The sequence below is a fragment of the Sebastes fasciatus genome, chromosome 7, assembly GCF_043250625.1.
Source record: "Sebastes fasciatus isolate fSebFas1 chromosome 7, fSebFas1.pri, whole genome shotgun sequence".
NCBI lineage: Eukaryota > Metazoa > Chordata > Actinopteri > Perciformes > Sebastidae > Sebastes > Sebastes fasciatus.
Genome location: NC_133801.1, coordinates 26,667,312 through 26,682,798, shown reverse-complemented (window position 1 = coordinate 26,682,798; position 15,487 = coordinate 26,667,312). Strand labels below are relative to the sequence as shown.

General features: G+C 43.2%; 1 protein-coding gene across 3 annotated transcripts in view; it reads left to right on the top strand.

Annotated features, from left to right (window-relative positions):
• The window catches only part of bcas3 (BCAS3 microtubule associated cell migration factor), a 351,373-nt gene that overhangs the window by 100,920 nt on the left and 234,966 nt on the right, over window positions 1-15,487 (top strand). For all 3 annotated transcript variants that reach the window (XM_074640019.1, XM_074640022.1, XM_074640020.1), the window contains exons 17-19: window positions 9,693-9,817; window positions 10,056-10,221; window positions 10,304-10,401. In XM_074640019.1, the coding sequence (XP_074496120.1) occupies window positions 9,693-9,817; window positions 10,056-10,221; window positions 10,304-10,401 (389 nt within the window). The remainder of the gene's footprint in view (window positions 1-9,692; window positions 9,818-10,055; window positions 10,222-10,303; window positions 10,402-15,487) is intronic.

Genomic DNA, 15,487 nt, shown 5'->3' with positions numbered 1-15,487 from the left:
CTAAAAAAAGAACTTGCATGCAAACACACAACTTCTTGTCTTAACAATGAGCGCTGTTAGTTTTATTGGTGTCCTCAGTTGTTGTAGAAATTGGATGAACTCACTCATACTTAGACTTTCTCAATCTCAACAATCAGAACTGTTTCCCATCGTTTTTCCTGTGTCGTATTTACACGGTTGGATTCAGACCTTCATGTTTCTGCACATGTACCGATCCCTTTAAAGTTAAGGGAAGAAAAAGAAGAAAAAAAAAAAAACATGACAGATGTCTGAAGAAAAAAACAAAGTCTGTGGACATGCTGCATCTGCCAAATATATGGTATCACACTTTACGGAGCAGCTTGAGCAGATGAATCATCAAGCCATCCTGCAGGTTTTCAAATCCATCTTAGCGCACAGACATTCTGTTTCCTGCCTCGTATGTGTTGTGCACTTAAACAGACACGTCAAAAAGTATGTAATGTGAAAAGTGTGTTTGCTCAAGTGTGCTAGTTTAATAATGGTTTTTCCGTCTATCTCTGTATCCCCCCCACCCCCTCCTCACATCCCCATCCCCTTCACCCTCCCCCCACCTCCCCTCTCATGAAGACCCTACCTCTTTGGGGCGGGATGTTTTGCCATTAAAACTCCATGGTGAGTTTTACTTCTCCCCTCCTTGGCTCCCTTTCGGCAGCATGCAACTGTATACTCACAGCCACAGCACACCGCCTCCTTTACCTCTCATTTGTCTTCTGGTATATTTTCAACACATTCTGCAGAGTCTGTGCAGTCATTCTTCAAAGGGGGGGGGGAATCCAAAGAGGAGTGTTTGGTCATTTTCTCATCTTGTTTTTTTTGTTGCCTTTTTTTTTTTTTTGCAAATCCTTCAATTGTTCTGTTTATGTTGAGCTTTTGTAGTAGGATGATTCAACATGTTGTGTTAAAGCCACTACAGTACTAATGTGAACAAAGGAGTGGATGTATTACCATCATTATTTTAATGAATGTCTGGTCTTTTTATAAGAAAGGCTGCAAACATAAAAAAAAACTGTCTGCTTTAAGTGTTTATCATAAGTGGTAGTCCAGGGGACATATTGTAGGACTTCAGGGAAATGCCAGAGCACTTCTTGTTTTGGTTGCCGTGTGGTGTCTTTGAAACCACCCACTAGAAAATGACATCTCTGTCTTCTCGTTTAGACCCTCCGTGATGTTTTTTTTTTAAGAATAACGCCTTTGTGTAAAACACGTTGTTCAAATTTTCTTGTAGCCCACTTTGGTTGGAAAAAAAACATTTCTCCGTCAGATGTATGTTTGCACGCAGTAATTGTGCCTTGGCATATTCTTGTAATATTGTGAACAGTGTCTTGTGTGGGTGTAGAAATGTGAGCGATGCGTATACCGCCTCTCCTAAAAAAAAACGTGTTTTGCAAAGGACTACAGGTGAACCAAATACTGTATGTTTTCTGCAACATTGGGTCAAATCATTATGTGTGTAATGTGAAAGAGATCACTCAAAGTGATGAACCCACAGAGAAATTATCACCGGAGTGTTTCATCATCTTTCGGCTCATTGTTTTGACGACAACCACAACTTTACTGTTTTTCTTCACTCTCGTGGCTCTCTTCCACCTTGTTTCCAGACACAGTCGGCAACTGCTTTCACCAAGAAAAACAACGCACAGATTATCTCTAATGAAAACTCTAATATCCTGAATGTCAACCAGTGACCTGCCAATTTAGAATAAGCACTACAATAATGAGTTAGCCTGGTTTCAGACCTCTGAATCACTGAATCTTTTTTCAGCAATTTAAATAAGCTTTGGAGAATAAGAAAAAAGCTAAATCTGACGAAATCATGCAGGTTCACCAGAAACTCCTTCAGCTCAGACGCCAGCGGGGCCTCTGGCAGCGACCGGTCCACCGCGGATGGACCCAGATCCGACTTCGCTTTCGCTAAGATTCAGCTGTTAGAGGGCACAGCATCTTCAAGGAGCTTTTTCTTATAGGGGGGGCTAAATCCAAGTCTTTTTTTTTCTTCAAATATGTCTCGAGAAATCAGATGCTTACAAGCTTTTAAAGGAAGCCCCATTATGACAGAGTCACTTATGGAGAGATGATTGAGTGGCTCAGTGAAGTGAACTTTTCCCTTCCCGGCTCCCTGCTCTCCAGCTCCTCCCTGTTGACTCCATTCACTTTAGAAAATGAATAGCATGTGGTGCCTTCCTCAAGTCTTGGGTTTCCTCTTTTGTTGTGGGCAGTCACTCATACTTTTTAATTGAAGCTTTTTTCTTCCTTTCTGTCTTCATCCACCTCCCGCTTAATCTAGGCCCTTAGTGATTTCAGAGCGTATACTTTTCAAAGGTACACATCATTAGCATCGGAATCTTGACCCTCACAATAGCCGCCTTCCGCTCAAATTTGAGCTAGTTAGACCTATATTGTTTCTCTAATAATGTATGTCTTGAGACGTGAGCTATGACAGTCCATTTGCCAATATCTGCTTACCCGGAGTTCAGCCCTCTTTTTATTTCCTTCTCCAGGATACCATGGCCTGTATCATGCCTTCTCCAATTTCCATTCCATGTTCTGAGCATGTATTTAACACCAATTTTGTGGTGCGAGTCTCTGACCAAATACATGGACTTACACCAATATAATTAATATAATCTGCACAATCTGACTCCCAAGACTATATTTAATAAATGTACATGCATAGCGTGACATCCGTGTAGTATAGGGAATAGGATCAGGTAAAAAAAAAAGTTCTAGTTTCCACGGTGATGGCCACTCTCCAGTGTTCACTGAGTTTCCCCAGTGGTTGTCATTAGTGCTGTGTGTTCGACACAGCCCCAAGGCTGCCTCTTTTCCAAGGGCTGTTGTAAAATAATAAATGTGACGTTGAAGGATGTGTCCTCCACATGACTGCCCTCTCTCTCTCTCTCTCTCTCTCTCTCTCTTCCTCTCTCTGTCTTTCTTTCCCTTCCTGGTACTGACTCATTTTCTGATATGAATGAACCATATGGCCCAGGATCAGCGCAACAGCCGTGCAGCTCTTTTGTCACAGGATGGCCGGCTCGAGTGAGCTCGATCATATTTGTTTACTGCGAGAGCCCTGAAAAATAATATGGAAGCTGCCGCTGGACTTCCATCCCCCCCCTCGGAGGCGCCTCGCGTTGGCCCCGGGAATAGTAATGCGAAGGGACTTTGATGGTTGATGTCGCAGATTGAATTATGCCCTTGAGGAAAAGCTATTAGCTCCGTCAAAAGTCCTCATTTGTTAAATTAAAAGTGGAAATGACATGAGTAGTCTTCAGTGGATTAAAGTTGCAAAGAAAATGGATTCCACTCCCTGCTAAAGGGCAATCGCACAAAACCAAATCTTGTGGAGGGAGAATAAAAAAAGAGATGTGCAGTTAGTTTCCCTTTTAGTATATTTATGTTTCATAATTTCTTGATATTGGTTTACTTCTTGTCGTAACTTGGTTGCCATTCTCCGACCCACTTCCCTTACCGCTGGTCCATTCCAAAAACCAGTTGCCGTCCTCCATGTGGAGAGCAGAATTAGGCCCCTTCCTGCTGGAGCTGTGCCTCTCTGCCGTAAGGGCAGAAACCTCAACACTTTTAAGCCACTTCAAGTGAGATCAAGAGGAAAAGGATGATTTAAAACACAGATGAATAAACTTTAGCGGTCACTGCACCCAGAGGAGACGGGAACTGAGCTGTGATCTCTGGTCCTGTTGGCAGGCTCGCCGCTGGCTGAGGCCTCTTCAAAGAGGCCCAAATCCAACTCATCAGCCATGAGACCGCTGTGGGGAGCCAGTGTTATAGCTATAGTATTGGTGCGTGCGTGATTATATAAGTGTATGTATTTTGTCGTAGTATATATATATACATATAGGTGTGTGAGGTCACGCAACCCTAATGGTTCCGAATAATAAGCTGTACTTTGCCACTTTAAAGTCCTTTCTTGCTGATTTTTCATTCGTCCTTCAAGAAAACCCACTTCAGATTTAAACAATGTCTTTCCTTGATTTATTATTCAACTTCCATTTACATCCAAAGTCAACATGAAGACTATGAGGAGGTTAGAATATCTTCTAGTACACTGTAAGTCGCTCTGCGGTATATGCGTCAGCCCCGAGCTCTCACCCTTGAAAACCAACTTCAGCTTGCTCTGAAATAGGATTTGTGTTTCCTGGGTTATTGAAACCAGTGAACCACAAGGCCTTTGGGGGTTTAACATATTTTCCAGCAATGGGAGAGATGGAACACCAGTGTTTTTCGGCAATTAAACACCTCACCAAAGAAGAACTTTGCAGGACCACACAGGCAAAGTTGGGAATAGTGTTCCTTCTCTTGAGCAATGAACACGAGTTATATTGTGTCTTGTGATCAAGAGATCCCTTGTTTTTTCCTATTCCCTTACCATTTAACATTCTTATAGTCATTTTCACTTTAATGGATCACAGTTCTTGAAAATGTATACATATCTTAAAAAGGTTTCTGTCAATTTTCATTTCTTCCCCGTTGTATTTTCCATTAAATCCACCTTAATCTAGTCCAGAATTGTTGAGATTGAAAGGCAGAAAAAGGGGACGTTATTAGGTAAAAACTGCATTAATGGAAACACAACTGGTGGATAGTTAACTGGACTTGTTTGTTAAATGCTTTATTTTCTGGATGCATTGACGAACAAAGGAAGAGAAGACAAGGGGCACTCTGAGTTAGCCAACACGGTATCCTGAGTGTCACCTTATCTCCCATTCCATCTTCCTCTCACAGACTGGGTATACTGTGGATATTTCTCCCCTTGACCCAGCACTAATAAATACAATCTACAAAACTTGCATATAGAGGCCTTTCTTATGACTACCTTCACCACTTCCTATTTCCTGATCCCTCTTTCACACGGTGTTGGCCAAACAAAGACATCAACATCCCCTTGCATCCAGGGAGTAATTTATGAGGTGCTGACAGTCTGATGGGAGGCAACAGAAAGAGAGTTTTACCAGCGACGGCTTTCAGCACCTAGTACTGTGAAAGTTAGTTGAACTACTAGACTCACCATCTGCCACTACAAGCATAACTGTTCAACTACAGTCTTTACTACAATGCATTGCATTGTTATTTAGTTTTACACTCAGCTTCCTCTGAGGCGTAGGACATATCAATGAGGTATGGATGTTTTTTGTTCGGCGGCAACCGACTTCAACTTCAGGCTGCACACCTTCCACAATGGAGGGTCTATCAGCTCATTGTCAGAGCCTTCCATACGTGTCAACCTGTGCCTCCTATAGGACAGGAAAGTAATAGCAGCAGCAGTTTAGACCTGCAGATGTAGACATATAAATGCTGCCACCTATAGACACCTATAGTGATTTCAACATGTGCACCTCCTGCAGGCAATGACAGTTAAAGCTGCTGGTTTTATTTCCCTTTTTTGTGGTCGTACCAATAGCATTAATCGGTTAAAATGCTTAATGTCGGTTAACGGTTAAACGGTTAATTATTAACATCCCTAATAGAAAACTAACATTTTGTAACACAGGAATAGTACGTTAACAACAGTGTTTCTTGTACTTATTTGTCAATTACCTAGCTATTTGGCATTCAGGTAGGGTGATGAACATTGTCTTATCAGTGCTTATCATCACGCATTGATAAACAACCAGAACGACCGGTAGATGATTCGCTCTCATCAGTGATAGTATGTACTGCTTTCCACTTGTAGGGCTAGTATACATTATAGTCACCTGATTTATTTCCCAGTGAGATTTACTCTACACCCTTTTACCAGTGTTTACAGTGATCGGTTTAAAGGGACTGTTTGAAACTTCTTACGCGTATAAATCAATCCGGGTCGGTGTCCCATGCGCGCTCGCGTTTGGCTACGCTGTTCAGACAAGACTCCAACACAAACTACACGAAAGCACCAAAACCGCAAAGTTGTATCTAGTGTAGGCCGTCTGTTTAACAGTTTTGGCCGTGGTCGGAAGGACGCGGGGGAGACCGTAGCCTTGGCCTTCACTCACACGCCGCGCTCATTCTCGCTCTTTCGCACCACCGCACGTGCATGCGCGCACACTACACACTGCAGGAGACTTCGTAGCTCTGATAATATCTAGTGAATGTACAGTGGACGTTTGTGCAGAAATAAATGCTGCAGCTCCTCCAGACCAACAGAGGTTTCCCGTCTCTTGTGAAGTGACTGGGCTCCGCGGCGAGAAACGTTATCGTCTCCGACCAAAACTCCGGTGTCTCCCCTGTTCCCTTCGGCCGCGGTCGGGAGGCTGAAGCAGGAAAAGCCAACACTAGGATCAGCAGTGATTCATGGAGAGACCTCTGTCTGGTCAGCTAACATTACTGCCAAGCAGCTGAAATATAGAGTGATATTGTGGTTTTAGCTGACATGTGTTGCCTCACTGTTTTGAGCAATGCTCGTTCATGTCAAGCATGTAGAGCGAGCACGAGCCCGAGCAACTGGACGCTGACTTTTGTTGTCTTAATGGCCACAGGTGTCGCTGTTAACAAGCATTTCTGATTCTAACAAACAGTCCCTTTAAGCCAACTTTTAGCTAGCTAGTTGAGCCGTTTTTTTGTTTGTTTTTTTTAAACAGTGCTGCGGTGTACAGGCAGGATTTAAACATTAAAACGATAAATTCCAGCACCCTCCTTCTCACCCCCCATCCCATCCCATGCGTCGGCTCGTCCAGATGCTCTCCACATTGTTTTTACCTTTATATGTCTTAGGCACGGTGCAAAAACGCCCAAGCCGTATAATGACAGGGAAAACCCTGAACAAAATGGTGCAGTTCTGCATCTTTTTTTAGTCAGACAGAGGTGAGTGTGTTGCTTCCACACCGGTGTGGTTTCCAAAGGTCAAGGTTAAGCATCCCTCTGGGAGTGTGTGACACCATCATGAGTCTTCAAGCCCTTAGCCCACCTCATGCCTGATCTGCTGTGACCACATTTTACTGTCCAGGTTGGTTATAAGGCCAGACAATAATACCAGACCTCGCTACTGTTCTGTGATCATTACCATATGGGGAGCCCTATTGCAGCTGAAAACCCTTTCTGTGTCCGTTTCCTCTCAAACAGTCCTGACATGCTGAATAATCCAATAACTCCCAATAAATTCTGTCCTGTGGCCAGCGCAAAGTGATGCAGCCAGGAAAGGCTGCTTGGACACTTGTTGTTGTGAGGTGCATGTTCCATTGAGTGATGAATATTAAAATATCCATATGCACTATTACCGATCACATAACATTGTTAACTAGTCACCAGTGATAATGAACCAGCGGCCAGTGAACAGGGCTGTGGTAACATTGGGACTAGTTCGGCAGGCCAACCTGTGCACATTGTAACAATGGAAGCCAAATGTTGGGTTTTCTATTTGGTTGCAAATTTGCTTCTTTGCCTGTTTAAACACACTGAATTAGATTTTAGAGTATAGTTCCAGTGTAAGTGCACGTTAAAATCTACAGTAGCACAGTAACACAACGGTATCAAGCCACATTGGAGTGGGTGCTGTAGCAGGTACAAGATAAAATACAAACCTGGAAGCTCATTTTTACAGGAACCCTGTGTGGCGGCATACCCACTGCACCGGCACTGTTTATCTAACTATGAAACAAATAATCTGTCTGTCTGCCTGTATGAGTATGTGTGTATGTCCTTTGAATATCTCGAGAACTGTTTATCCGATCTACTTCACATTTGGCGGTTGTATTTCTGGGAACCCAAGGATGTGCAATGCTGAATTTGGACGCACGACGCATTATATATAATACACACCGATCAGCCATAACATTAAGACTACTGACAGGTGAAGTGAATAACATTGATTATCTTGTTACAATGGCAACTGGCACTGGGTGGGATATAATTGGCAGCAAGTGAACATTTTGAACTTTGAACTTTGTGTTGGAAGCAGAAAAAATAGGCAAGCGTAAGGAGGATGTGAGCGACTTTGACAAGGGCCAAATTGTGATGGCTAGACGACCGGGTCAGAGCATCTCCAGAACTGCAGCTCTTGTGGGATGTTCCCAGTCTGCAGTGGTCAGGACCTACCAAAAGTGGTCCAAGGAAGGAAAACCGGGGAACCGACGACAGGGTCAGACCCGAGGCTCATTGATGCACGTGGGGAGCGAAGGCTGGCCCGTGTTGTCCGATCCAATTGAAGAGCTACTGGAGCTCAAACTGCTGAAAAAGTTAATGCTGGTTCCGATAGAAAGGTGTCAGAACACACAGTGCATCGCTGTTTGTTGCGTATGGGGCTACGTAGCAGCATACCGGTCAGGGTGCCCATGCTGTCCTAATGTTATGGTTGATCGGTGTATAAAATAATATCAATACACTTTTAACAAACAAGTGAGCAGTGGGGGTGGGCTTCAGGGCTCTGCGAGTCGAGCATGTCTTCCACAGCGGGCCTTTACAGGCCACGGCTCATTGACTGCAGTTCACTTTTGCTGCTGGATGCTGGATATACTAACGTTACAACCAAACCTCTTCTTCACCTCCCTGGTTCTCGAGAACGCGGCAAGCAGCACTATTGGGGCATTCGGTCCGCTCCGAATGGACACGCAATCCGAACGGACACGCAATCCGAATGGCCACATCCTTAATGGGTACTGCACTTCCAATGAACGAGGAAGCCCGTTTTTTTTTTTGCCACAGTACCATTATTGGAGGGAATGCAACCCACAGACAGGAGCAGACCTAATAGGCCTTTCTCACAGCAGACGTGTTGTTTGACTTGTCGTAGTAGGAAAAACACAGGTAATACTAATAACACTAACCATGGCTCTGTTCTATTGAAATGTTCCAGCGAGAGTGACAGTGAGCGAGAATGCAGGATGCCAACAATCTGAAATCAAAGCAGATAAATGGAATTCAGCCATTATTAATTTCATTATTTACACGTTTGCTTTTCCTACTGTGACAAGTCAGAACGTCTCGAGGACATAAAAAAAGGCCTATTGTCGTCTTCTATGGACACCCTGTCTCATTCATCCTGTCCTTATAAGACAGGAAGATGATGTAGACTGCTGGTTGAAATGTGTATAAGGGGATAATTGAGCAGGTTGACAACTCGTACGGCCCATGTTTGTGAGTTTTTGACTGATTTTGGTAATTTTCTGAATATTTCATACATCACCATTTGTGTCTGAGCAAAATACATTTTCTCATTTTCTGCTACTAAGGTGGATGTTTTATTTATTTTAAATTCCCCTTGCTTAGCTTCTTGCATGCAAAGCGCTTTTATGAAGTTTGTGTTTATCGTTCAGAGATGTTGCTGTGTAATTTTCATATACTCGCCTCCAAGTTGTTTGACTATTGGAATTCATCACTTATTCTAAATCAGATTCTAGTTGTTATCATTCATGGAACAAACACACATTTAAATCTTGGTCTCAAGGTGCTACTTATTTCATGTAGTTCACATTTTGTGCCACCAGGAGGGAAAATTCTTGGGCAGGGTTTATGGGAAATGTGGTCTTAATTCTGACAAAACGGTAATTTGGTATAAGCTTGGAATTATCAGTTTCCTTCTCCAGGGTCTCATTTGGTTACAGGATTTAAACCAGTCAATGACAAGTAATTTGAGTTTGATATATTAAAGTGTTCAAACACCACACAGAGCCCCTTGGAGACCAGACTCTGCAATACAGTTTTTACCTTGTCTCAACCTTGTTCTCTTTTCCCTTCTGAAGCAAAGCTAAGCCGCCCCCTCAGATCTCCCCGAGCAAGTCCAGTGGAGGAGAGTTCTGCGTGGCCGCCATCTTTGCCTCGTCTCGCTCCTGGTTCATCACCAACCCCAACATGAAAAGAGAGAAAGGTTAGACCATGGCCACAGGTGCTTTTTGCATTTTTCTGGAGTCAATATCCTGGCAAAGTCCAAACACGTCTTTCCAAAAGTGAATAGCAGATGGTAAATGGATATAAAATCTTGAGAAATGTTTTAACCGCCTGCAGTTTCTCCCTCATTTTTCATAATGCACCTTTTAATAATCATTTGAAGTTGTACCAGAAGCAGTATTTTTTAATCACACTCTAATTTCACATCCCGTTCATAGATCAGGCCAGGCAGTCAGTTGTCGACTCGCTGTACATCATCAGTTGCTACGGTAACTTGGTGGAGCATGTCCTGGAGCCTCGACCAATTAGCACTGCTCAAAAGATCGGTGACGACACACCGTTGGAGCTCAGCACCTGTCCAAGGGCCTGCTGGACTCTAGCCAGGTAACACCGTGTTGACCTCTTTATTCTAGAAAAAGTACTTCTGAACAGTCAGTCTCATAGTTGATTTGTCTTTTTGGACCAGGACTCCACAATGGAATGAGCTGCAGCCACCCTTCAACTCCAACCACCCGTTGGTGTTGGCCTCGGACCTGGTGCAGTATTATCAGTATCTTCTGGCTGGTAAGTGCTCACCAGATCTCTCTTTTTTTGTGTTCATTGGTTTACACAAATAAATGTGTTCACAGTATCAAGTCATGTTCATATATAATGCAAAGTAACATTTCAGGGAAGTAAAGATGCATATTAAGTCAATGGAATAATAGAAGCCAATACAAATCAATGCAGATTCACTTTAGGCTGCTCAAATTGAAGTGAACATGTGTTTCAGTAGTCCGCTAATTGGAATTGTGATAAAGAAGGTAAATATTATGATAGTGCTACAAGCATACAATAAAGGGGGTTTTAGGATCAGGCTCTCGGTTCCTCGTCACTTCTGAATTTATTTAGATTAGGTCTATCCAGTTGCGTCCAGAGGCATTTTGGCCGACGCTTGTTGATTTTTTGGAAAAAAAATTTGGAAATCAAAAATGAACTGAGAGGTTCCAGACAAATTTGCATTTGAGATTTGGTCTGGCGACGTCAGGCTAGTACACTGCTCCTCTCAAAGCCGCAGATCAGACCTGCGGACACTGAAAGTCAGGATAGAAACACAAAGACTGACCCAGGTTTCATAGAGATTTTCTAATTTTTCTTCGAACTGATTTTTGTTCAGAATGATTTAAATGATCTCATGAAGATCCTACATGTTGTGGCTTTAAGAATATTCTGAATAATATGATGGCATATTAAAAGAAGTACGGACAGTTTAGAATCAATCATTATAAAATAATAAATACAAAAAAGTAAGTCCTTTGTCTTGGAAATTTCAGATAAAATCAACATTTCTGCCAAACATACTTCAGCTTTTTCTTTTATGCTTAATTGATGACATTATTTTCAGAGATTTCAACATTTTTCATTGAATATTAATGCCAAAATGCTATGCTAAAGAGTTTATTTTTTTCCCTTCATTCTAATACACCACTGTCAAGTTAACTCGTAGTATTATTTGCAAAACATATTGATATTGCTACAAAAGGGAGTTTGGTGTATTTGCATGTACTGCATGTACTGTTTTGTTTCTTACATGTATGCATCAACATATAGGAAAATACAGGTCTCTGTATGTTTTGGTTGCACAGGCTAACACAGCCACATATTTTTTTTTTTTTTCTATATGTACTGTATGCATCATTAGTCAAGGGGGTGACCCCTATTCCCCGCTGATTTTCCGTGTTGACTGTGTTGAAAGCCAGTCCTCAGCCTCTTATTGGTGCCACATGCTGAGAAGAGACTTCTCCAGTCAGCAGCCATAACATTTCCTTTCTCAAAGACTTTGATGAAAGATGCTTCCACCATTTCTACTATTTCATATCTTTTGAGCACTGTCGAGAAGTAATTTCCATTCTTTCGTTCGCTGCTGCATCGCGAATCCTTCCCTTAGACGGCTACGCTGCATGCCAGCTTCGGGGACACGCTAACACAATGCTATAAGATGCCACACTCCGACCAATTAGCTGACACCCTAAACTCCCTCTAATTCAATAACAAGTACAGAGCAGCGAGCACTTTAGGTCGCCCTCTGAAAGGCCAATTCGCAAAAAGCACAGAGTGCACACGGATGGCCACACACGGAATCAATCCACCCCCCTGGAATAGGCTGGCGTTTTGAGCTAACTCCATAATTATAAACACACAAAATCTGTAATTAGCTCGTGCGGCTGCTCCAGGGCAAGTGGTAGCTGTGTTTACCCTAATCTCTCTACTCGTCTCCGTTGACTTCTGCAGCGCTCCCGGTCTTACTGGTAGGATATTTTCTCAAATTAGTGCTAATGGTCTCTCCTAGTGTCAGAGCGATGAGGACACGTTGGAGTGACGGGCATGCGCCTCAGCTTATTCCACCATTCTCTTTGCCAGCATGGGCAGCGGAACAGGCTGCATAATGAGAGAGATTCATTGCATTAACATTTACATCCAATTAACAATAGCTAGATAACACCGCCGCGCCTCTTTTATTCCCCAAACTCAACCGAGTGTGAACCCATGCGAGGTCATGACGCTATAAACATAATTGTTCAGCCCTCTACCCACTTCGTGTGCTCTTTGCCATTTTCCCTCCGGGGTCAGCGTCCTAGACACCACCAACGCCGACCCAGTTGCTCTTGGAGTGCAACCTTCCATTTCTGCGCTTCTGCGGCCGAGCGCAAACTCTCAACATCCTGTTCCTCAGCATGCGTCCTCCTTTGCCAGCCCTCTCCTCTCCTCTCTGCTGATTCCTCCAGGGCTTGGCAGCGCAAGAGAGAAGTGATCCAGGAGAAAGAGTCGATTTGACCTTAGGATGAATTACAGCACAGCCATACGCCCCTTGTCCAATTGCCTTTTGCTGTGCACAAAGATCATGCCGCTGCAGACAAAACTGAAAAGACACACAGTTCTTACTTGCAGAACAAATTGTGCTATCTAGGTCTAATTTACATTGGCGATACAACCATCGAGAACAAGTAGTAAGAGAGGAAAGGTTTTTACTAAGAACCAGTCAAAGAATCAGGGTAAGAAATCTATTTTAATATTCCCTTTTCTCTAATTGGCTAATGGACAGATTGTGTCTCTAAAAAAGGTGACACAAGGCGAAGAGGTGGCAGCGCTTGATTGACATGCCATGCTCTCTGGTCTCGTGGCTCTATATTGGATGACCCAGGCTGATTAAAAATGCAGTATGCAGGGAAAGGAATAGGAAGGGGAGAGGAAGGGCCGGGGTCAGGCCAGACCGGAGCCTCCAGGACGGGATGATAAAAGGCAGCAGTGGCGCCACTTCATGGTCACTATCTCCACCTGTCCATCTGTAGCAGCTACTGGCAGCACTCAGCCTTGCAGAGGACAGCAACGTGCAGCGCTGCCTTGGAGAGATAAGGGAAGAAAGAGAGCGCACATTATACAGTATACTCACAAATAGAGGAGATGCTGTAGTACGATCTGGCTTAATAAAAGCAGTCTGGAGCCAAGTTTTTAGTGTTTGGGGAATCCTCTATTGCAGGATTCCTGTCTGTGTCTCCAGAAGTACCCATTTGTCTATTAGGAAGGTTGCGTGAATGGGGCCTTTTCTTTCTTTTGGCCAGAGGTGTTGGAGCTGAGTAATAACAGAAGGACTCCTCTAATCCCTTTCATAACAGTGTCTATACTTTGATGAATGTGAGGTTTTCACACCCTCATTAGCTACATTCAGACTTTTTATTCAGAGTGTGCTCTTTCCACGTATGATTTATTTTGTATATTTACCTAGCTGTCCGCAGTATGTTTTCCAACACCTCGTTCCGCTCGCCGCAAAGTCGCTCTGAAGCAAACAAACCTGGTGAATAATTTACCACCTGGATATCTGGCTGGCTCCTTTGAGCCTGGCGATGATGGCAGCAACAGAGGCTACGCTTTTTGGACCGCAGCCCTCCCCTCCCTACCTGTCATATAATGTGCTAATTGTGGAGACTGACTGACTGGCTGGCTCGGCTGCTCTCTGGGGACTTTGAGGCCCGTGACAGGCCAGCCACAGTTGCCTCGTCAATAGATCTAATTGCTCCGAGAGAGGGGCCAGAGTGAAGGCCTTGGAGCATCAGGCATTTGGTAAAGAGAAACCGTGGCGCCATGACTGGGTCAGTAATCAAAGAGAGGCAGAGAAAGGATGGGGTAAGTGTAGCGCTGGCTGAATGAAGGAACTGTCAGTCAAATACGCCTTGAATGATATATAATGACTAAGCTATCCCAGTCTGTCAGTATGCCAGCACCTATCTGCCAGAGTACTACTCAAAAGAGGAAAGTGAGAAGAGAGACAGGTGGAGCAGTCGAGAGAGAGCTTAGCAAGTGAAATGTCTGGCAGCAGCCAAGTGCGGCAGGTCAAAAGAAGAGAGAGGAAAAAATAAAAGACGAACAAAATGAATCTCTAAAAAATACAAATGAAAGAGATAAAAGGTGAACAGAGCAGCCAGCCCCAGACAAGACGGCTATCCTCTGTCCACCATGCAGCCAGCTCTCCAGATCTATCAGATTGTTAGCCCCTTATCTAGCCCTGGAGATCGGCCTGTCCGGCCCCTTGGCCCAAGGCTACATCAATACCTAGGCGGCCTTTGTTCTTGTTCTGACTCCCTGCTTCACTGCTTTGGCTAACAGGCCACTGGCCACCGGCCTTCAGCACAGCAAAACACCACTCTCTCCACAGTCAATAAAGACCGTGACACAGACAAATCTGTTCCTCTGCCATGCAGGGAACATTGTTTTTTTTTTGTTCTGCTTATGTGGGTATGCAAGCACATCTTCATCATCATCAGGGTGGTTATTAAAGAAACGACCCCAAAGCAAATCATTCATCCTATTCGTTAACAAGTAAGTTATGTCTGGGAATCATATAGTTTAAGCTTACCTTTGATGTCAACCATCATCTGCATATAGTTTGTGGCTCTTCTGATAACAATATTTGGTTTTATAAGTTTTAAGTAGGTCTTATAATTACACAGTCATTTCTTCTTTTTTAGGATTTGTAATACAGACACATTCAGAAAATACAGTCACAGGGATACTCAACAGACAAAACATCGTATAACACAGACTTCACTCATCCCTCAACCCCCCCCCCCCAAAAAATGCATACAAATATCAGAATGTAGAACATTTTCTGGAAAATCAGCTGTTTATGAATGAAATAAGCAAACCATACTCTCTGTTTTGGGATAATCCAGCAGATAAAATGCCTGAGAAATACAGATACTTCATCACATCAATGCAAAATGTATATAGAAACATTACCGTACAGCAATCCGGTTTATTGGTTTACAGTGATGCCCACAAGGAGCCCATAGATGCAGAGATACCATGATCAATGGTATGGAAAAAGCTCTGATGGTAAAAATGTAGATCATCTCCTGGTACATATCGTCATATTGTCCAACCCCACATCAGAGACTTATTTATCATTTACATCAATTACTTTTTTTATGCATTACTTATTTCCCCCCATGGCAAAAAAGCTCAACTTCCGCCACAATGCAATGTGACAAAAGTCATCCAGTGACACATGCAGGAATACATTTCTTTAACAATGCATAATTGGAGCCACAAAGGCATTATTAGCATTATTATTTTACATTATTTGTCTAAAGTGGATTGAATTGATGCATATCCT